The 18,379-nt window shown below is 46.8% G+C and overlaps 1 protein-coding gene across 1 annotated transcript; it reads right to left on the reverse strand.

Annotated features, from left to right (window-relative positions):
* Nucleotides 1–8,180: 8,180 nt before the first annotated feature.
* LOC121838408 lies at nt 8,181–10,088 on the reverse strand (the record flags this gene model as incomplete). The annotated part of the gene is made up of 1 exon (XM_042294655.1): nt 8,181–10,088. A coding segment is annotated over exon 1 (1,908 nt), but the record flags the coding sequence as incomplete, so codon positions are not given.
* Between the last annotated feature and the right edge of the window lie 8,291 nt (nt 10,089–18,379).

Consider the following 18,379-nt stretch of genomic DNA (forward strand, 5'->3'; position numbering starts at 1 on the left):
AAGAAGGACAAGCACAAATCTCCAAACACAGCTACGTGATTGACGCGCGACGGAAAAAATCAGCCTGGTCCGGGTATCGAACCATGGACCTCTCCATTTCCAGTGGAGCGGTCTTCCAACTGAGCTAATTAGGGGTTAGACGTCAGTAGAGCAAACGGGTTTTATCAGCTGTCACCGGTCTAACACCAACAAGGGTGAAAGGCTTGCATTTTAAGGTTATGATTATAATGCAATTAAATGCAAAGGTGCAAGCGGGCTAGGCGAGAATTACGAAAATAATTTCTGGAGAAGGGGAACAAGAGGGACAAGCACAAATCTCCAAACACAGCTACGTGATTGACGCGCGACGGAAAAAATCAGCCTGGTCCGGGTATCGAACCATGGACCTCTCCATTTCCAGTGGAGCGTTCTTCCAACTGAGCTAATTAGGGGTTAAACGTCAGTAGAGCAAACGGGTTTTATCAGCTGTCACCGGTCTAACACCAACAAGGGTGAAAGGCTTGCATTTTAAGGTTATGATTATAATGCAATTAAATGCAAAGGTGCAAGCGGGCTAGGCGAGAATTACGAAAATAATTTCTGGAGAAGGGGAACAAAAAGGACAAGCACAAATCTCCAAACACAGCTACGTGATTGACGCGCGACGGAAAAAATCAGCCTGGTCCGGGTATCGAACCATGGACCTCTCCATTTCCAGTGGAGCGGTCTTCCAACTGAGCTAATTAGGGGTTAGACGTCAGTAGAGCAAACGGGTTTTATCAGCTGTCACCGGTCTAACACCAACAAGGGTGAAAGGCTTGCATTTTAAGGTTATGATTATAATGCAATTAAATGCAAAGGTGCAAGCGGGCTAGGCGAGAATTACGAAAATAATTTCTGGAGAAGGGGAACAAGAGGGACAAGCACAAATCTCCAAACACAGCTACGTGATTGACGCGCGACGGAAAAAATCAGCCTGGTCCGGGTATCGAACCATGGACCTCTCCATTTCCAGTGGAGCGTTCTTCCAACTGAGCTAATTAGGGGTTAGACGTCAGTAGAGCAAACGGGTTTTATCAGCTGTCACCGGTCTAACACCAACAAGGGTGAAAGGCTTGCATTTTAAGGTTATGATTATAATGCAATTAAATGCAAAGGTGCAAGCGGGCTAGGCGAGAATTACGAAAATAATTTCTGGAAAAGGGGAACAAGAGGGACAAGCACAAATCTCCAAACACAGCTACGTGATTGACGCGCGACGGAAAAAAAAAGCCTGGTCCGGGTATCGAACCATGGACCTCTCCATTTCCAGTGGAGCGGTCTTCCAACTGAGCTAATTAGGGGTTAGACGTCAGTAGAGCAAACAGGTTTTATCAGCTGTCACCGGTCTAACACCAACAAGGGTGAAAGGCTTGCATTTTAAGGTTATGATTATAATGCAATTAAATGCAAAGGTGCAAGCGGGCTAGGCGAGAATTACGAAAATAATTTCTGGAGAAGGGGAACAAGAGGGACAAGCACAAATCTCCAAACACAGCTACGTGATTTACGCGCGACGGAAAAAATCAGCCTGGTCCGGGTATCGAACTATGGACCTCTCCATTTCCAGTGGAGCGTTCTTCCAACTGAGCTAATTAGGGGTTAGACGTCAGTAGAGCAAACGGGTTTTATCAGCTGTCACCGGTCTAACACCAACAAGGGTGAAAGGCTTGCATTTTAAGGTTATGATTATAATGCAATTAAATGCAAAGGTGCAAGCGGGCTAGGCGAGAATTACGAAAATAATTTCTGGAGAAGGGGAACAAGAGGGACAAGCACAAATCTCCAAACACAGCTACGTGATTGACGCGCGACGGAAAAAAAAAGCCTGGTCCGGGTATCGAACCATGGACCTCTCCATTTCCAGTGGAGCGGTCTTCCAACTGAGCTAATTAGGGGTTAGACGTCAGTAGAGCAAACGGGTTTTATCAGCTGTCACCGGTCTAACACCAACAAGGGTGAAAGGCTTGCATTTTAAGGTTATGATTATAATGCAATTAAATGCAAAGGTGCAAGCGGGCTAGGCGAGAATGACGAAAATAATTTCTGGAGAAGGGGAACAAGAGGGACAAGCACAAATCTCCAAACACAGCTACGTGATTGACGCGCGACGGAAAAAATCAGCCTGGTCCGGGTATCGAACCATGGACCTCTCCATTTCCAGTGGAGCGTTCTTCCAACTGAGCTAATTAGGGGTTAGACGTCAGTAGAGCAAACAGGTTTTATCAGCTGTCACCGGTCTAACACCAACAAGGGTGAAAGGCTTGCATTTTAAGGTTATGATTATAATGCAATTAAATGCAAAGGTGCAAGCGGGCTAGGCGAGAATTACGAAAATAATTTCTGGAAAAGGGGAACAAGAGGGACAAGCACAAATCTCCAAACACAGCTACGTGATTGACGCGCGACGGAAAAAATCAGCCTGGTCCGGGTATCGAACCATGGACCTCTCCATTTCCAGTGGAGCGGTCTTCCAACTGAGCTAATTAGGGGTTAGACGTCAGTAGAGCAAACAGGTTTTATCAGCTGTCACCGGTCTAACACCAACAAGGGTGAAAGGCTTGCATTTTAAGGTTATGATTATAATGCAATTAAATGCAAAGGTGCAAGCGGGCTAGGCGAGAATTACGAAAATAATTTCTGGAAAAGGGGAACAAGAGGGACAAGCACAAATCTCCAAACACAGCTACGTGATTGACGCGCGACGGAAAAAATCAGCCTGGTCCGGGTATCGAACCATGGACCTCTCCATTTCCAGTGGAGCGTTCTTCCAACTGAGCTAATTAGGGGTTAGACGTCAGTAGAGCAAACAGGTTTTATCAGCTGTCACCGGTCTAACACCAACAAGGGTGAAAGGCTTGCATTTTAAGGTTATGATTATAATGCAATTAAATGCAAAGGTGCAAGCGGGCTAGGCGAGAATTACGAAAATAATTTCTGGAAAAGGGGAACAAGAGGGACAAGCACAAATCTCCAAACACAGCTACGTGATTGACGCGCGACGGAAAAAAAAAGCCTGGTCCGGGTATCGAACCATGGACCTCTCCATTTCCAGTGGAGCGGTCTTCCAACTGAGCTAATTAGGGGTTAGACGTCAGTAGAGCAAACGGGTTTTATCAGCTGTCACCGGTCTAACACCAACAAGGGTGAAAGGCTTGCATTTTAAGGTTATGATTATAATGCAATTAAATGCAAAGGTGCAAGCGGACTAGGCGAGAATTACGAAAATAATTTCTGGAAAAGGGGAACAAGAGGGACAAGCACAAATCTCCAAACACAGCTACGTGATTGACGCGCGACGGAAAAAATCAGCCTGGTCCGGGTATCGAACCATGGACCTCTCCATTTCCAGTGGAGCGGTCTTCCAACTGAGCTAATTAGGGGTTAGACGTCAGTAGAGCAAACAGGTTTTATCAGCTGTCACCGGTCTAACACCAACAAGGGTGAAAGGCTTGCATTTTAAGGTTATGATTATAATGCAATTAAATGCAAAGGTGCAAGCGGGCTAGGCGAGAATTACGAAAATAATTTCTGGAAAAGGGGAACAAGAGGGACAAGCACAAATCTCCAAACACAGCTACGTGATTGACGCGCGACGGAAAAAATCAGCCTGGTCCGGGTATCGAACCATGGACCTCTCCATTTCCAGTGGAGCGTTCTTCCAACTGAGCTAATTAGGGGTTAGACGTCAGTAGAGCAAACGGGTTTTATCAGCTGTCACCGGTCTAACACCAACAAGGGTGAAAGGCTTGCATTTTAAGGTTATGATTATAATGCAATTAAATGCAAAGGTGCAAGCGGGCTAGGCGAGAATTACGAAAATAATTTCTGGAGAAGGGGAACAAGAGGGACAAGCACAAATCTCCAAACACAGCTACGTGATTGACGCGCGACGGAAAAAATCAGCCTTGTCCGGGTATCGAACCATGGACCTCTCCACTTCCAGTGGAGCGTTCTTCCAACTGAGCTAATTAGGGGTTAGACGTCAGTAGAGCAAACGGGTTTGATCAGCTGTCACCGGTCTAACACCAACAAGGGTGAAAGGCTTGCATTTTAAGGTTATGATTATAATGCAATTAAATGCAAAGGTGCAAGCGGGCTAGGCGAGAATTACGTAAATAATTTCTGGAGAAGGGGAACAAGAGGGACAAGCACAAATCTCCAAACACAGCTACGTGATTGACGCGCGACGGAAAAAATCAGCCTGGTCCGGGTATCGAACCATGGACCTCTCCATTTCCAGTGGAGCGTTCTTCCAACTGAGCTAATTAGGGGTTAGACGTCAGTAGAGCAAACGGGTTTTATCAGCTGTCACCGGTCTAACACCAACAAGGGTGAAAGGCTTGCATTTTAAGGTTATGATTATAATGCAATTAAATGCAAAGGTGCAAGCGGGCTAGGCGAGAATTACGAAAATAATTTCTGGAGAAGGGGAACAAGAGGGACAAGCACAAATCTCCAAACACAGCTACGTGATTGACGCGCGACGGAAAAAATCAGCCTGGTCCGGGTATCGAACCATGGACCTCTCCATTTCCAGTGGAGCGTTCTTCCAACTGAGCTAATTAGGGGTTAGACGTCAGTAGAGCAAACGGGTTTTATCAGCTGTCACCGGTCTAACACCAACAAGGGTGAAAGGCTTGCATTTTAAGGTTATGATTATAATGCAATTAAATGCAAAGGTGCTAGCGGGCTAGGCGAGAATTACGAAAATAATTTCTGGAGAAGGGGAACAAGAGGGACAAGCACAAATCTCCAAACACAGCTACGTGATTGACGCGCGACGGAAAAAATCAGCCTGGTCCGGGTATCGAACCATGGACCTCTCCACTTCCAGTGGAGCGTTCTTCCAACTGAGCTAATTAGGGGTTAGACGTCAGTAGAGCAAACGGGTTTTATCAGCTGTCACCGGTCTAACACCAACAAGGGTGAAAGGCTTGCATTTTAAGGTTATGATTATAATGCAATTAAATGCAAAGGTGCTAGCGGGCTAGGCGAGAATTACGAAAATAATTTCTGGAGAAGGGGAACAAGAGGGACAAGCACAAATCTCCAAACACAGCTACGTGATTGACGCGCGACGGAAAAAATCAGCCTTGTCCGGGTATCGAACCATGGACCTCTCCACTTCCAGTGGAGCGTTCTTCCAACTGAGCTAATTAGGGGTTAGACGTCAGTAGAGCAAACGGGTTTGATCAGCTGTCACCGGTCTAACACCAACAAGGGTGAAAGGCTTGCATTTTAAGGTTATGATTATAATGCAATTAAATGCAAAGGTTCAAGCGGGCTAGGCGAGAATTACGAAAATAATTTCTGGAGAAGGGGAACAAGAGGGACAAGCACAAATCTCCAAACACAGCTACGTGATTGACGCGCGACGGAAAAAATCAGCCTGGTCCGGGTATCGAAACATGGACCTCTCCATTTCCAGTGGAGCGTTCTTCCAACTGAGCTAATTAGGGGTTAGACGTCAGTAGAGCAAACGGGTTTTATCAGCTGTCACCGGTCTAACACCAACAAGGGTGAAAGGCTTGCATTTTAAGGTTATGATTATAATGCAATTAAATGCAAAGGTGCAAGCGGGCTAGGCGAGAATTACGAAAATAATTTCTGGAGAAGGGGAACAAGAGGGACAAGCACAAATCTCCAAACACAGCTACGTGATTGACGCGCGACGGAAAAAATCAGCCTGGTCCGGGTATCGAACCATGGACCTCTCCATTTCCAGTGGAGCGTTCTTCCAACTGAGCTAATTAGGGGTTAGACGTCAGTAGAGCAAACGGGTTTTATCAGCTGTCACCGGTCTAACACCAACAAGGGTGAAAGGCTTGCATTTTAAGGTTATGATTATAATGCAATTAAATGCAAAGGTGCTAGCGGGCTAGGCGAGAATTACGAAAATAATTTCTGGAGAAGGGGAACAAGAGGGACAAGCACAAATCTCCAAACACAGCTACGTGATTGACGCGCGACGGAAAAAATCAGCCTGGTCCGGGTATCGAACCATGGACCTCTCCATTTCCAGTGGAGCGTTCTTCCAACTGAGCTAATTAGGGGTTAGATGTCAGTAGAGCAAACGGGTTTTATCAGCTGCCACCGGTCTAACACCAACAAGGGTGAAAGGCTTGCATTTTAAGGTTATGATTATAATGCAATTAAATGCAAAGGTGCAAGCGGGCTAGGCGAGAATTACGAAAATAATTTCTGGAGAAGGGGAACAAGAGGGACAAGCACAAATCTCCAAACACAGCTACGTGATTGACGCGCGACGGAAAAATTCAGCCTGGTCCGGGTATCGAACCATGGACCTCTCCATTTCCAGTGGAGCGTTCTTCCAACTGAGCTAATTAGGGGTTAGACGTCAGTAGAGCAAACGGGTTTTATCAGCTGTCACCGGTCTAACACCAACAAGGGTGAAAGGCTTGCATTTTAAGGTTATGATTATAATGCAATTAAATGCAAAGGTGCAAGCGGGCTAGGCGAGAATTACGAAAATAATTTCTGGAGAAGGGGAACAAGAGGGACAAGCACAAATCTCCAAACACAGCTACGTGATTGACGCGCGACGGAAAAAATCAGCCTGGTCCGGGTATCGAACCATGGACCTCTCCATTTCCAGTGGAGCGTTCTTCCAACTGAGCTAATTAGGGGTTAGACGTCAGTAGAGCAAACGGGTTTTATCAGCTGTCACCGGTCTAACACCAACAAGGGTGAAAGGCTTGCATTTTAAGGTTATGATTATAATGCAATTAAATGCAAAGGTGCAAGCGGGCTAGGCGAGAATTACGAAAATAATTTCTGGAGAAGGGGAACAAGAGGGACAAGCACAAATCTCCAAACACAGCTACGTGATTGATGCGCGACGGAAAAAATCAGCCTGGTCCGGGTATCGAACCATGGACCTCTCCATTTCCAGTGGAGCGTTCTTCCAACTGAGCTAATTAGGGGTTAGACGTCAGTAGAGCAAACGGGCTTTATCAGCTGTCACCGGTCTAACACCAACAAGGGTGAAAGGCTTGCATTTTAAGGTTATGATTATAATGCAATTAAATGCAAAGGTGCAAGCGGGCTGGACCAGAATGACGAAAATAATTTCTGGAGAAGGGGAACAAGAGGGACAAGCACAAATTTCCAAACACAGCTACGTGATTGACGCGCGACGGAAAAAAAAAGCCTGGTCCGGGTATCGAACCATGGACCTCTCCATTTCCAGTGGAGCGGTCTTCCAACTGAGCTAATTAGGGATTAGACGTCAGTAGAGCAAACGGGTTTTATCAGCTGTCACCGGTCTAACACCAACAGGGGTGAAAGGCTTGCATTTTAAGGTTATGATTATAATGCAATTAAATGCAAAGGTGCAAGCGGGCTGGACCAGAATGACGAAAATAATCCATAAAGAAGAGGAACAAGAGGGACAAAGAACAAACACAAATCTCCAAACACAGCTAGGTGGCTGGTGCGCGACGAAAAAATTCCGCCTGGTCCGGGTATTGAACCCGGAACCTCTCCATTTCCAGTGGAGCAGTCTACCAACTGAGCTAACTAGGGGTTAGACGTCATATTGAATGGGTTAAAACAGCGCAAAAAGACGCACCCGTAAAATGCAACAGACAGACACAGCGCTGACTTACAACTGAAATTTTTACTTCTGTGCCATTCAGCAAGTAAACTTGAAACGAGACAAACATACAAGCAATCCACCCGATAACACGTCATCCTCCAATCAAGCCGACACATTGCTTCATATATTTACCCGCCTTTCTGATAAAATTCATCTCATCACTAACCAGGGAAAGTGACGGAACGCTTATGCACATGCCTGCGTCATGGTTGGCAATAAAAAAAGCTTCATCAATCTCCCCAGAATACTTAGTTTTATGTCGGGCTAAAATCTTAATTTCATTAAACATTAGAGAGCATGCACACCTGTCACCGTGGACCGCTAGGTTGCCAGACGGGGAGGAGCGTAAGGACAGAGAATGTTCCCTTGCCCGGTCGTTAACACATCTCCGCGTCTGCCCAATGTACACTTTTCCACAGGACAACGGAATAAGGTACACCACCGCACACGCGCAGGCGATAAACGTGTTGCGGTGCTTAACTTGACATTGCGTACCCACGCGGCCACCTCGATTCACGGCTGCACACAGCCGCCCCAACTTAGCTGGAGCCGAACACACAACTGGCACGTTGTACCTACTGGCAACCTTTTTGACACCATGGGACACCTTGTGCATATACGGCAAGACCACAGGTCTTACCGTTGGTTTTTGTCTTGCCTCAGTACTAGCAGGGCCTCTAAACACCTTAATCAAGGATTCCACGACGCCCATGACAACTCCCAAAGGGAAACCAGCATTTGACAACCTCGTGACTTGCAACAAAAAACTGTCACCACACCTATGGTGACATGACTTAAACAGTGCAATGGCTCTTTTCACTGTCTTAGAGTGTGCGGATTCATATACTAAGAGCCCCTTTTTAGACCTAGGCTCATAGGCCCAACACAAATGCGAGGGCTCACATCGAAGATTGAGATCCAAAAATTGTAGGGCACCCTCAGAAGTGGTCTCAGCCTTAAAGTTTAGTCCCGGAGAACAATCCGTAAATACATGTAATATCGAGGCAATCACACTTTCAATGTCTGTGTTATCGTTGCTTTTCAGCACAATCAGGTAGTCATCAACATACCTCAACACTTTGACCACCCTATCGTCCAGCCGCTCAGCAATTGCCCTTTCACACTTAGCCAAATAAATGTCACTGAGTACGGGCGCAACATTCGACCCAATGCATATGCCGCTCTTTTGCAAAAACGTGTTGCCTTCAAATGTAACAAAGGTGGACGCGAGGTAAAAATTCAGTAGTTCAAGGAAAGAGTCACTCGCAATCCCACAGGAACTCGAGAAGGCCACAGCCCCAAACGTATCAATGCACTCCTCCACGGCCTGCATGAGCTCAGAATGGGGAATTGCATAAAACAAATCTTCCACATCAAACGAAACCAGCTGACACGAGCCAGGATTATCTTCCCGTAGATAATTAACCAAGGCTTCCGAATTGCGAACAACAAAAGGGTCATCCAGCATAAGTGACGACAAGTGGCGCTGCAGAATGCTTGACACATGCACCTGCCAAGAACTTTTTTGAGTGACAATGGCTCTTAAAGGCATCAACTCTTTGTGGGTCTTTACCGTGAAGAACGCCTCCAGACTAAGACCTTTAGCTGCTGACACAGACTTTCTCAGCGAATCCAGCCCCATGTTACTACATAACTGCACAGCACGCGCCTTAACCTTTTTCAAATCAACCCCCAACACTGGTCTAAAATTCTTCAACATCGCCTCCCCAGCCTTCTCCAAGAACAACCCCTGAGGCGCCACGACAAAACCCCCTTCTTTATCAGATACCAGCAACTTTAAGCGCGAGTCATTGAAAAACGATACAACAGCCCCAAGATTCATCCTTCTCACCTTTCTCCCAACCCCTTTTAAAAGCCCTTCCGCACACTCCAACACGCAACGTTCCCTGCTCTCCTGGTTCGTTTTTTGAGACACTTGTCGCACCAGGCCCAGCATCTCCGGAGGCCGGACCAACGGCTCGGTAGCAAACCTGGGACCCTTCTCCAAAATGTTCACGATCTTATCAGGAGCAGAGGCACCACCCAGGAACACAATGCTGCCTCCCCCACTCCCCTCCTGATGATGCCTGGATTTCCTTGGCAGCGAAGCACGCAGACGCTCCCATAAAAATTCCGTCGCCATCGCAGACTCCCTTCCGCAGCGTCGAAGCTTCCTCTCCGCAGCACGTTCTTCATTCGAAGTCCGATAGCACCAAACCCTTAGGCCATCCTGAAGCAGCCTGACCTGTCGCCAGGCCTCGGATCGTAGAATCTTACACATGCGCTTGGCATGTCCAGACGATGGCCCCATCAAACCGAAAAGAGCAGCCACTTCAGGCGGGAGGATGCCTTGTCTCACAGCGTATCCGAAGTGTCTTGCCTTGCACGTAGCCGCGGCGATGGCATTGATGTAGAAGATGTCATGATGGGGTGGATCGGGAGAACACATGGCGCAGCAGTAAATATTTCAGTTGTAAGTCAGCGCTGTGTCTGTGTGTTTCCTTTTACTGGTCCTTCGTCTTTTTTGCGCTGTTTTAACCCATTCAATATGCTTCTTCGAGGGTGAGGTTCTTTTTTTTTTCGAAGCAGCTTTTCTCGCAACACCGCGCTCGAAATCCCGTAAACAATCTGATCTCGGAGGAGAGATTTTTTCAGGCCTGCAAAGTTGCACGTCCTTGCTTTCTGCTGCAGGTCTCTAAAAAATTGTTCAAATGGCTCTCCTTGAGCTTGCCGACACGTGCGAAACAAGTAGCGCTCGTACGTTTCGTTACATTTGGGCAGGCAGTAGTCTTCAAAAGTCTTGACTAGTACGTCATAGTCGGCTTTCTCCTCTGCTGTCAAATTCAGTGTGTTAAACATATAGCTTCCTGGCCCGCGATATGTACAGGGTGTCACAAAAGAAAATTTACACGCTCCTTTTTTATCGCAAAAATAAACTAGGCATCGACGAACGCTCATTCTGCGCCCAAAGGTAGAGCTAGAGGTCACAACCAGATGCCAAAGTTTCAGCCCGATCCGATAACTTAATCAAAAGTTATAAGTGATTTTCTGAAACTTTCAATGGGAAAATGGCGGCCGACGGAATTTTCAAACACATGGAGCTCTATGGCACCAGAAACCGAAAACGGGCAAAATTGGGCTCCATTTTCCTATTGAAATTTTCAGAAAATCACTTATAACTTTTGATTAAGTTATCGGATCGGGCTGAAACTTTGGCATCTGGTAGTGACCTCTAGCTCTACCTTTGGGCGGAGAATGAGCGTTCGGCGATGCCTAGTTTATTTTTGCGGTAAAAAAGACCGTGTAAATTTTCATTTGTGACACCCTGTAGAAATATGGCGGCCTTCTGTTGCTTACTGCGAGGCTTCGTGGGTTCCGTTGCTAGGAGGTAAAGCTCAATGCGCTGCTTGAACCTTTGCCACGACTCCGCCGCGTTGTTGCCAAGTTGCAGCGGTTCCGGAGGTCGGAGATCTGCCATGATGCCGTGAGCTTTTACCTTTGGACTTCTGACACCATGTAAAGGTAGTGTTTTCACGATCAGTACCAGCAACAAGAACAACTTCTTTATTTTTGAGCGCGCGCTCCTTTTGTATCTTCGCGTGCACGCAGTGTTGCTCCCGCTAGCATATGGTACAGTCGCCATTCCTCCCCGATGCTCCTGCGGCGGCTACCGTTAGGTCGCGGCGAACAATAGGCGACCGCCGCGACACGGCCGGCTTGCTCGCTTCCTATATCCGGAAATGACAATCACACGTTTGTATTTTGAGCCTGGTGGCTGTATTTTTCGTTATAAACGGCCCACTCTGGCAAGCGCTCGGAGAAGGCCCAGTGGAGACCACGTGACATCCAACGCAATCGTGACGTAGGTCGTCTCGGGGCGAGCAAAGCTACAGCGAGGCTGACGTCGAGAGGATGGCCTAGTCGTTCCAGCCACCGAAGCGGCTGCTTTTGTACGAATTTTGAGTGACGCGTTAATTTTCTATAATCTTGTAGGGGGACAATAGCGACTTCTGCGACACACAAAAGGCATTCTCGGGAAGAGGGGAGTTCCTCCTTCCCCTCTTCTCTCGTCGTGGCTGGAGGCGAGACACTCACCGTCACTAGCTGTCAAGGTTCCTAGACGGGCATTACAAGCGAGGCGTTAGCGACATCCACCAGGTGCTCTTTGCTAATCGTTAAATTCGTTTTTAAATTCCTTTTCGAGACTTTTTTAACAAGATATTGGTATGTTCGATGTGATACTGCTCCTTTGAACACGTATAGACCAAAAAATGAGCGCCGAAATGTCGTTGTAGTATCCCTTTAAAAATGGACAAAGATTGAGGTTTTCGGCACCTCTCAAATCCTTCTCCATCTTCCGAGTAACGTGCGCTGTGATGTGAGTCGAGGACGCGCGGGGTTCCGGCCATCCCCGTCCGGCTCGGCCCCATCCCCCTCCGGCTTCTGGCGGCTGTTCGCGGTAGCAAATAGAGCTGACGGTTTTGTTGACCTCGGATAGATGGCGCCACTAAAACTCCGTATAATAAACGTTTTGTCGATGATACCAGGTTTTGACGCATTTATATTTATGTTGGAACGACAAGATTGATAGAAAAGTTACCTTTTATGGAGCAGGCATCTGCACTACTTCCTATATTTTTACAAGTACCCCATTGACGTCATGCCGCGTGGTTCTCATGGCCGGCGCTCGCGGCTGCAGGTCGGAGAATATTCTAACTTTTGCCTCGCGATTACGCGGCAGAATCGCAACATTTCGAAGGAAGGAGATGTGTTTTCTGTCTTTCGTGACAAGATAAACAGTGTCAAAAGTAGAAGATGCAGATTCTTTCAACGTTTTGAAATCGTTGCACAGCTCCTTTCAAGGGGTACGGAAACCAAATTCTAGAGCCCATCTCTTTGCTTGAACATAAAGAGGGTTAAAATACGACTTCACCAACAGCAATATTCAGTAGGATATCGCAAGAAAACGAATTTTAAACTGAATAAAACGATAACCAAAAACCACCTCGTGGATGTCTGTGAAGCTTCGATGGAATGTCGTGACGACAACATGTCCGTAAGAGCAGCGCCACAACCGGAAGTACGGTCAGTCATAGAGATTACTTATTCCTGAACGTAGCACCGAGGCGCTTTGGTGAAGAAAGCAACAGCAGAGTTGGCCACCGTTCGTTTTACTATCGGGTGATCTTTCCGGCAACACTTCTTTGGGGTGGTTTGGAGATTGTGTACCGGCGATGTAATATTCACGCTACGAAATGTCTGTTTAAACGGGCCCAAATGCCCACCTTTCCTGATCACAAGATAGCCGCCTTCGTCGACCGCAACTGATAACGAACTCGATCGCTAACAAGTCAACACAACTACCATCGTTGCTGAAAGGAGACGGCCCGTACGGCTCCGCAAAGCGGCGCGCGTGTAAACAAATCCCTGCGGCGCTTTTCGGGGATGCGGGAGAGAGCCAACGTCCAGGAAGATAAGCTTTCAAGCAAAAGAGTGGCAGCAAGATCCACGTAAATACCTGTTCGCACTGGGAGCAGAACCGCACTGGCATTGTGTTCTTGGCAACACCTCCTAGAAGACAAGGCCGTAGCGCTCTTCTCGTGACGTCGCAAAGGAAAGCCATCGGGGCGCGCTTCGAAGCGAAGGCAACGCGCTTGGATCGACCGTCGTAACGCGTTTTTAGTCACATACGCGTGTCATATTAGCTAAAATTAAAGCAAAACATAGCAACGGGTCTAGAAAACATTTTATTACACGAGCAAAATATTACACCGCTAAATAATCGGTACGAAATGGCACGAGGTATGCGTAAGACGTCTATAGAAAAATGTGATTGTTTTAAGTCGAAAACATTGACTCATGCAATTACTGATGTAGGAATGCATATTTTTTACAGAAATACTTTGACAAAATGGTAAGACACGCAGTGATTTGGAAACAGCAAAACAGAACAGTTAAAAAATCAGGTGGACGTAGTCAACGCGGACAAGGCAAGACAAGCGTTTCTCACGATCATGTAAGCGACGTTATCGCGTGCAGTCACTGAATTCTTGCATCATACCCCGGCCACATGGCAAAATTAATGTAATTTCGATCGAATGACATTATGGGGTCGACAAATCCGCTTGCGGCGCTCGTATAATCACTCAAGACCGCGAGCTGATTAAATCATATATAACTGAATGAAAATAAATTAACTTTTCCGTGTGGCAGGGGTACTAAACGTACTACTTAGTCTACTAATTTACCTCTCCTATAACTTATTTTGTATATAATAATACTATTACCTTAATAGTTAAGATTCTAGTATAAACGAGGTAAAGGCGGTACAATAACCTTAGTATAAATAAACACAGAACCACAAACAACGCACTTTCAATAATCACACAAACTTGTTATTTACCTTCCAGTAAAAACTAGATTACCGCGCATATTTACAAATGTCGACGCAACTGCATACGAATAACGACGAAGAACAAAATTGCAATCTATCATGCGATTAAAAAAAAAAAAACGATTGCAGCATTTTATTTGCGCCCTACATGACCAAGAAAGCCCGTAAATAAGTTGTTTCTCACCTGTCGATCGTATCCATACGTCTTACAATATCCGTGACGAACACATTTGAACACGAACCCCAAGAAGCCTCTCTCTGTCGAGAGAGGTCTATCGATTAATCGACCAGAGTCTTCGTTGGCTAGTTGTCACACATGTCACTCAAACCGTAGCAGGGCTTGTTTCACGAATCCACGTAAATGCCGTAGTATCAAGCGAACACAAAAAAACTACCCGAGACTACGGTGATGACAGAAATACGACGGGAAACAAGTCTCAAAAGTACCACACACGAGAGCAGCGGCGACTCGACCCATCTCTTGCTGGTGTGCGCTCCCTGCGACAATGACTGGATTTCTTTTCGGTTTCCTTCCCTTCTGAGATGTCTCAGCGTTCCTTTTCAGACAGTCAGCAGCTCACACACAACGTAAATTTACCAGAATCGGAGCCATGTGGCATCGGTAGCATCGCAGCCGGTCCTTTCGAAAAGTGTGGGGTGCTGCGGAACTGCACGTAGTCCCGCGGTTACGGAGATACTCATAAATATAAATTTGGTACTCTCAACCTTGGTAGCGCGTTGTCTATTACGTTTATATTATATATATAATAAATTGTACAAGACTCTGCCTTTAAAACGTATATTAATGTCGGATAAACGCGCATGAACGAACACCACCGCGCCGCTTGTCAAGGAACACTTTTTTCACGTCGATAGCGTTTTTCTCACGTAGTTGCGCCACGGACTTCCTTCCTCCGCCATTGTGACGTAACCTCTCAGAGCGCTATGGTCTTGTCTTCTAGGAGGTGTTGGTTCTTGGTAACCGCTTAGGGAACGGTCTTTGACAACCGATTTTATGAACCGCTGGGTTTCTAGACAATCGCAACTCGATGCTGACGAGACGCTCGGCAGAGAAATATTGGACCGGCATTGAGTCGCTCCCAAAAACTGCTCTAACTCGACATGTGTTGGCGTATCATGTCGAAATAAAATGGACATCTAGAAAAAAAATTATATACGTACCCAAGTTGCTAAGGCAATCCATATGGCGTTTATTTGAGCTCTATAACGCACACAAAAAAAGGAGATTGAATCGAGGAGAGTGTCCCAGTGTCCCTTCTCGACGAGATCGTTCGTCACCGCTGCATCTGAAAACAAGCTAGATACGACGAGGGGAAAGACTGGCCTTCTTACCCCAAATTAGAGGTCAGGGTTCAAACTATTCATACGAGGAGGTTCCACAGAGGTCGCGTGGGCGTATTCCATTCATCAAGCCAGCCGATCGTGTGCAGATGGTCTTGCCCCGGATCGTCGAAGTGTTTTGCTAAGCCTAGCGTCTTTGGTGGTCGCTTGGTCGGTGGGTCCTTGTCGTTGTAGCTTTTTCAGGTATCCGTGGTTCTAGCGTTCGTGTCCGCCGCGGAGTTCAGTTTCAATTACTTTTCTTTTCTTCTTTTCTCTCGTTGGGACGCGCACAGAGAAATGCACGTAGGTCGTCGCGACGACGTAAGCGAGCGATGTTGCCGCGGCGATGTCAATTTGATCATAAAAATTGCGTAAAGCTTTGTAGCTGTCGTAGGCGTGGTCGTAGGATCTCATCGTAGCGTGCGAAAAACTTGCGCTTCGTGAATACGGAACTTTTCTTAGGTTTTGCTGTAAGATCGTTTTGTGAATAAGCTCGGTTACCTGTTGCGGACGACGAAGACAAGACAGACGGGTCGTACAAACACGACTTTAGGCAGAATCGCTTCTCGGCCATCATGACCTGGTGATGTAGCGGCGTGGCGGCATCTTCGTCCTTATTAATGTCAAAGCACCTAAACTGATTCTACGCCATGATCATTGTTCGGTTTCATTTTGTTTTTATTCATTCTCTGTTATTGTTGTTTGTTTTGTTATTTCATGCCCCGGGTGGTTGGCTGACAGGCACTCTAGTGTACGGGCTCTCGCCTTTCTGTCATCGCCTCGCAAGCCACCCGGGGTTACATTGCTCTTGCAAATAAAGATTATTATTATTATTATTATTATCTACCCACCGCTCTCGTCGCGTTGGTCGGCGACCATTCACTCGAAGCCACTCCGCCAGCCCTCGGGTACTTCGACTATGTGAGATTGTAAACCATTGTCTGAAATGGGAAAGAGAAATTTCTCCTCGCCGATGCCCTTTCTCTCTGAAAAGTTTTCTTTCCCCTCACTTCAATGGACCTTTTCCACATACCGACGGCACCAGGCGGTGGCTGCACGAACTAAAAATGGAGGAAGTGACCTACCTGCGCTACCAATCGATAACGGGAGCTAAGCTACCAGTTTCTTCGCACTCTGAGCAGCGGCGCCTGCCCAACGCGAATTGAAAGAGGGGCATCCGTGGCGTCCACCCAAACGTCGTGTTTTCCTTTCCGTTGACGTTCTTTTTTTGTGTAACACAATTATATATATATGCTGCAGTTACGTGTTCTACTCGCTGATATACAGCCTCCTTCCGAATTTTCTCGATTTTTCGTTCCGACTTCCGCCGCTTGGCATCGGGCGCTCGCGCGTGCGCAGAACGCTTCTCGGAAAAGGTCCATTGGATCTGGTGCGACACGTGACCGTTGTCTTGCCATGATCCCGCGCGATTCGGTCGTCTGCTCGAAACCGACGCCATCACTGGGCCAGGCGTAGCGGCGGCTCCGCTGTTCGCGGCCCGGCCGAAGGTTTTTCTATATTTTACCACAACCTCGGCGGCAACGCGATGCCATCATGCTGCACTGCAGATTGCACAAACAGCATTGCGAAAGGAAAGAACGTTTTTTGTCGTCCCGACGGGAAAGGAAAATCTTCAACGGCGAAGACAGCGGCTCCACCGAATCGGTCGGAAAAGTTTCGAGTGCCTCCGAGGGAGACTTTGCGAGGAAAGTCATTGTCAAACTCTGAATCGTATTACCAGTCTCTTTCGGTCTCGCCGATGAAGATCGCGTAGTACGATCATGAGACGAGACAAACACGGAACTATATTACCGGCACGAAGGACTTAGACACGTCTTTTCGCGCGTATTTGATCATAGAAACTGACTCGCTCACTCTTAGCTCGCTTGCATTCAGTCGGCCGAGTTGAGAACGTTGCGTGAGAGACTAGGGCGCCACTCAAAAAAAAGGAAAAAAAAAAGGACTGTAGTGCGTGCATCTGGCGTCAGTGAGAGTCACCAACGATCGAGCACCTCGCGATTTTGTTTGTGCAACATATTTCCGCGATCGGCGCTTCCCAAATGTCAACTAAATATATGCGATGCTGCATTTATTTTTCAGGATCAAAAAATTGGGTTGTGTGTGTGTTTATACAGCCTAGAACTTGGTCTGCCTCACAGGGGCGACGAGTCTCCCAGCTGTAGATGAGAAATTTAGCCAGTGCGGTACAAACCGCTAGCCTGGGGTTTTTAACGTGCGTCACGCAGTAGTGATACACGACCGCACGCCGGTACGATGCTCATCCAGATCGAAACGGGCAGGGGTGGGGCACTTAACGAACGATCAGTTTGTGCCAGTGATATTGGCAAAGACTGGCCTCAAGAAGCTCAAGCCATATACAGATCCTTCCATTTTTTCAGACCGACCTCTTTCGAATGTGAAATAATTTGCCTTGTAGCAATAAATATTTTCTTGTCTTCATCTCTGTATATGTTTTGGTTTTTGTGATTATTAAAACATCAATTATTGACAGTAAAAAAAAATTGCTCTTGCATTTAAAAGGCTTTGCTGAAGGATCTTCCTGTCTTTGTTTTGTAACTCACGCAGTAACGTACGCCCGCAGGTGTGCGGCAAAGCTTATGCGCTTTGAGTGTGAACTCGAGGGTGTACCTTGCGCTTGAGAGCGTCAAAACACTAATATATGTGCTAAATGAGAAGCGTGCTGGCAAGGCAACCGAGCACACGCTATTTTTCAGTTTAACGGAGGGGATACAAGCGAGTGTATTTGATTATTTGACGTGTAGTTTTATGCACGAAGCGCGTAAACAGCAGACGTCGCATTTTCCTCCGCGCGCATGTGCACAGTTGCAGGTAGTATTTGACGCTTATAAAATGTGTATGAAGTAAACCAAGCTGCTGGACTGACAAAACGATCGGTGATGCTAAAAATTACCGAAAAGTCCTGTTTTACACGAATAGTGGTGTCATTTATTTGCCTAACTCCAGCGAGGCCGATTCTTCAAATG

Source organism: Ixodes scapularis, unplaced genomic scaffold (genome assembly GCF_016920785.2).
Source record: "Ixodes scapularis isolate PalLabHiFi unplaced genomic scaffold, ASM1692078v2 PGA_scaffold0__279_contigs__length_252992795, whole genome shotgun sequence".
NCBI classification, from domain to species: Eukaryota; Metazoa; Arthropoda; class Arachnida; order Ixodida; family Ixodidae; genus Ixodes; species Ixodes scapularis.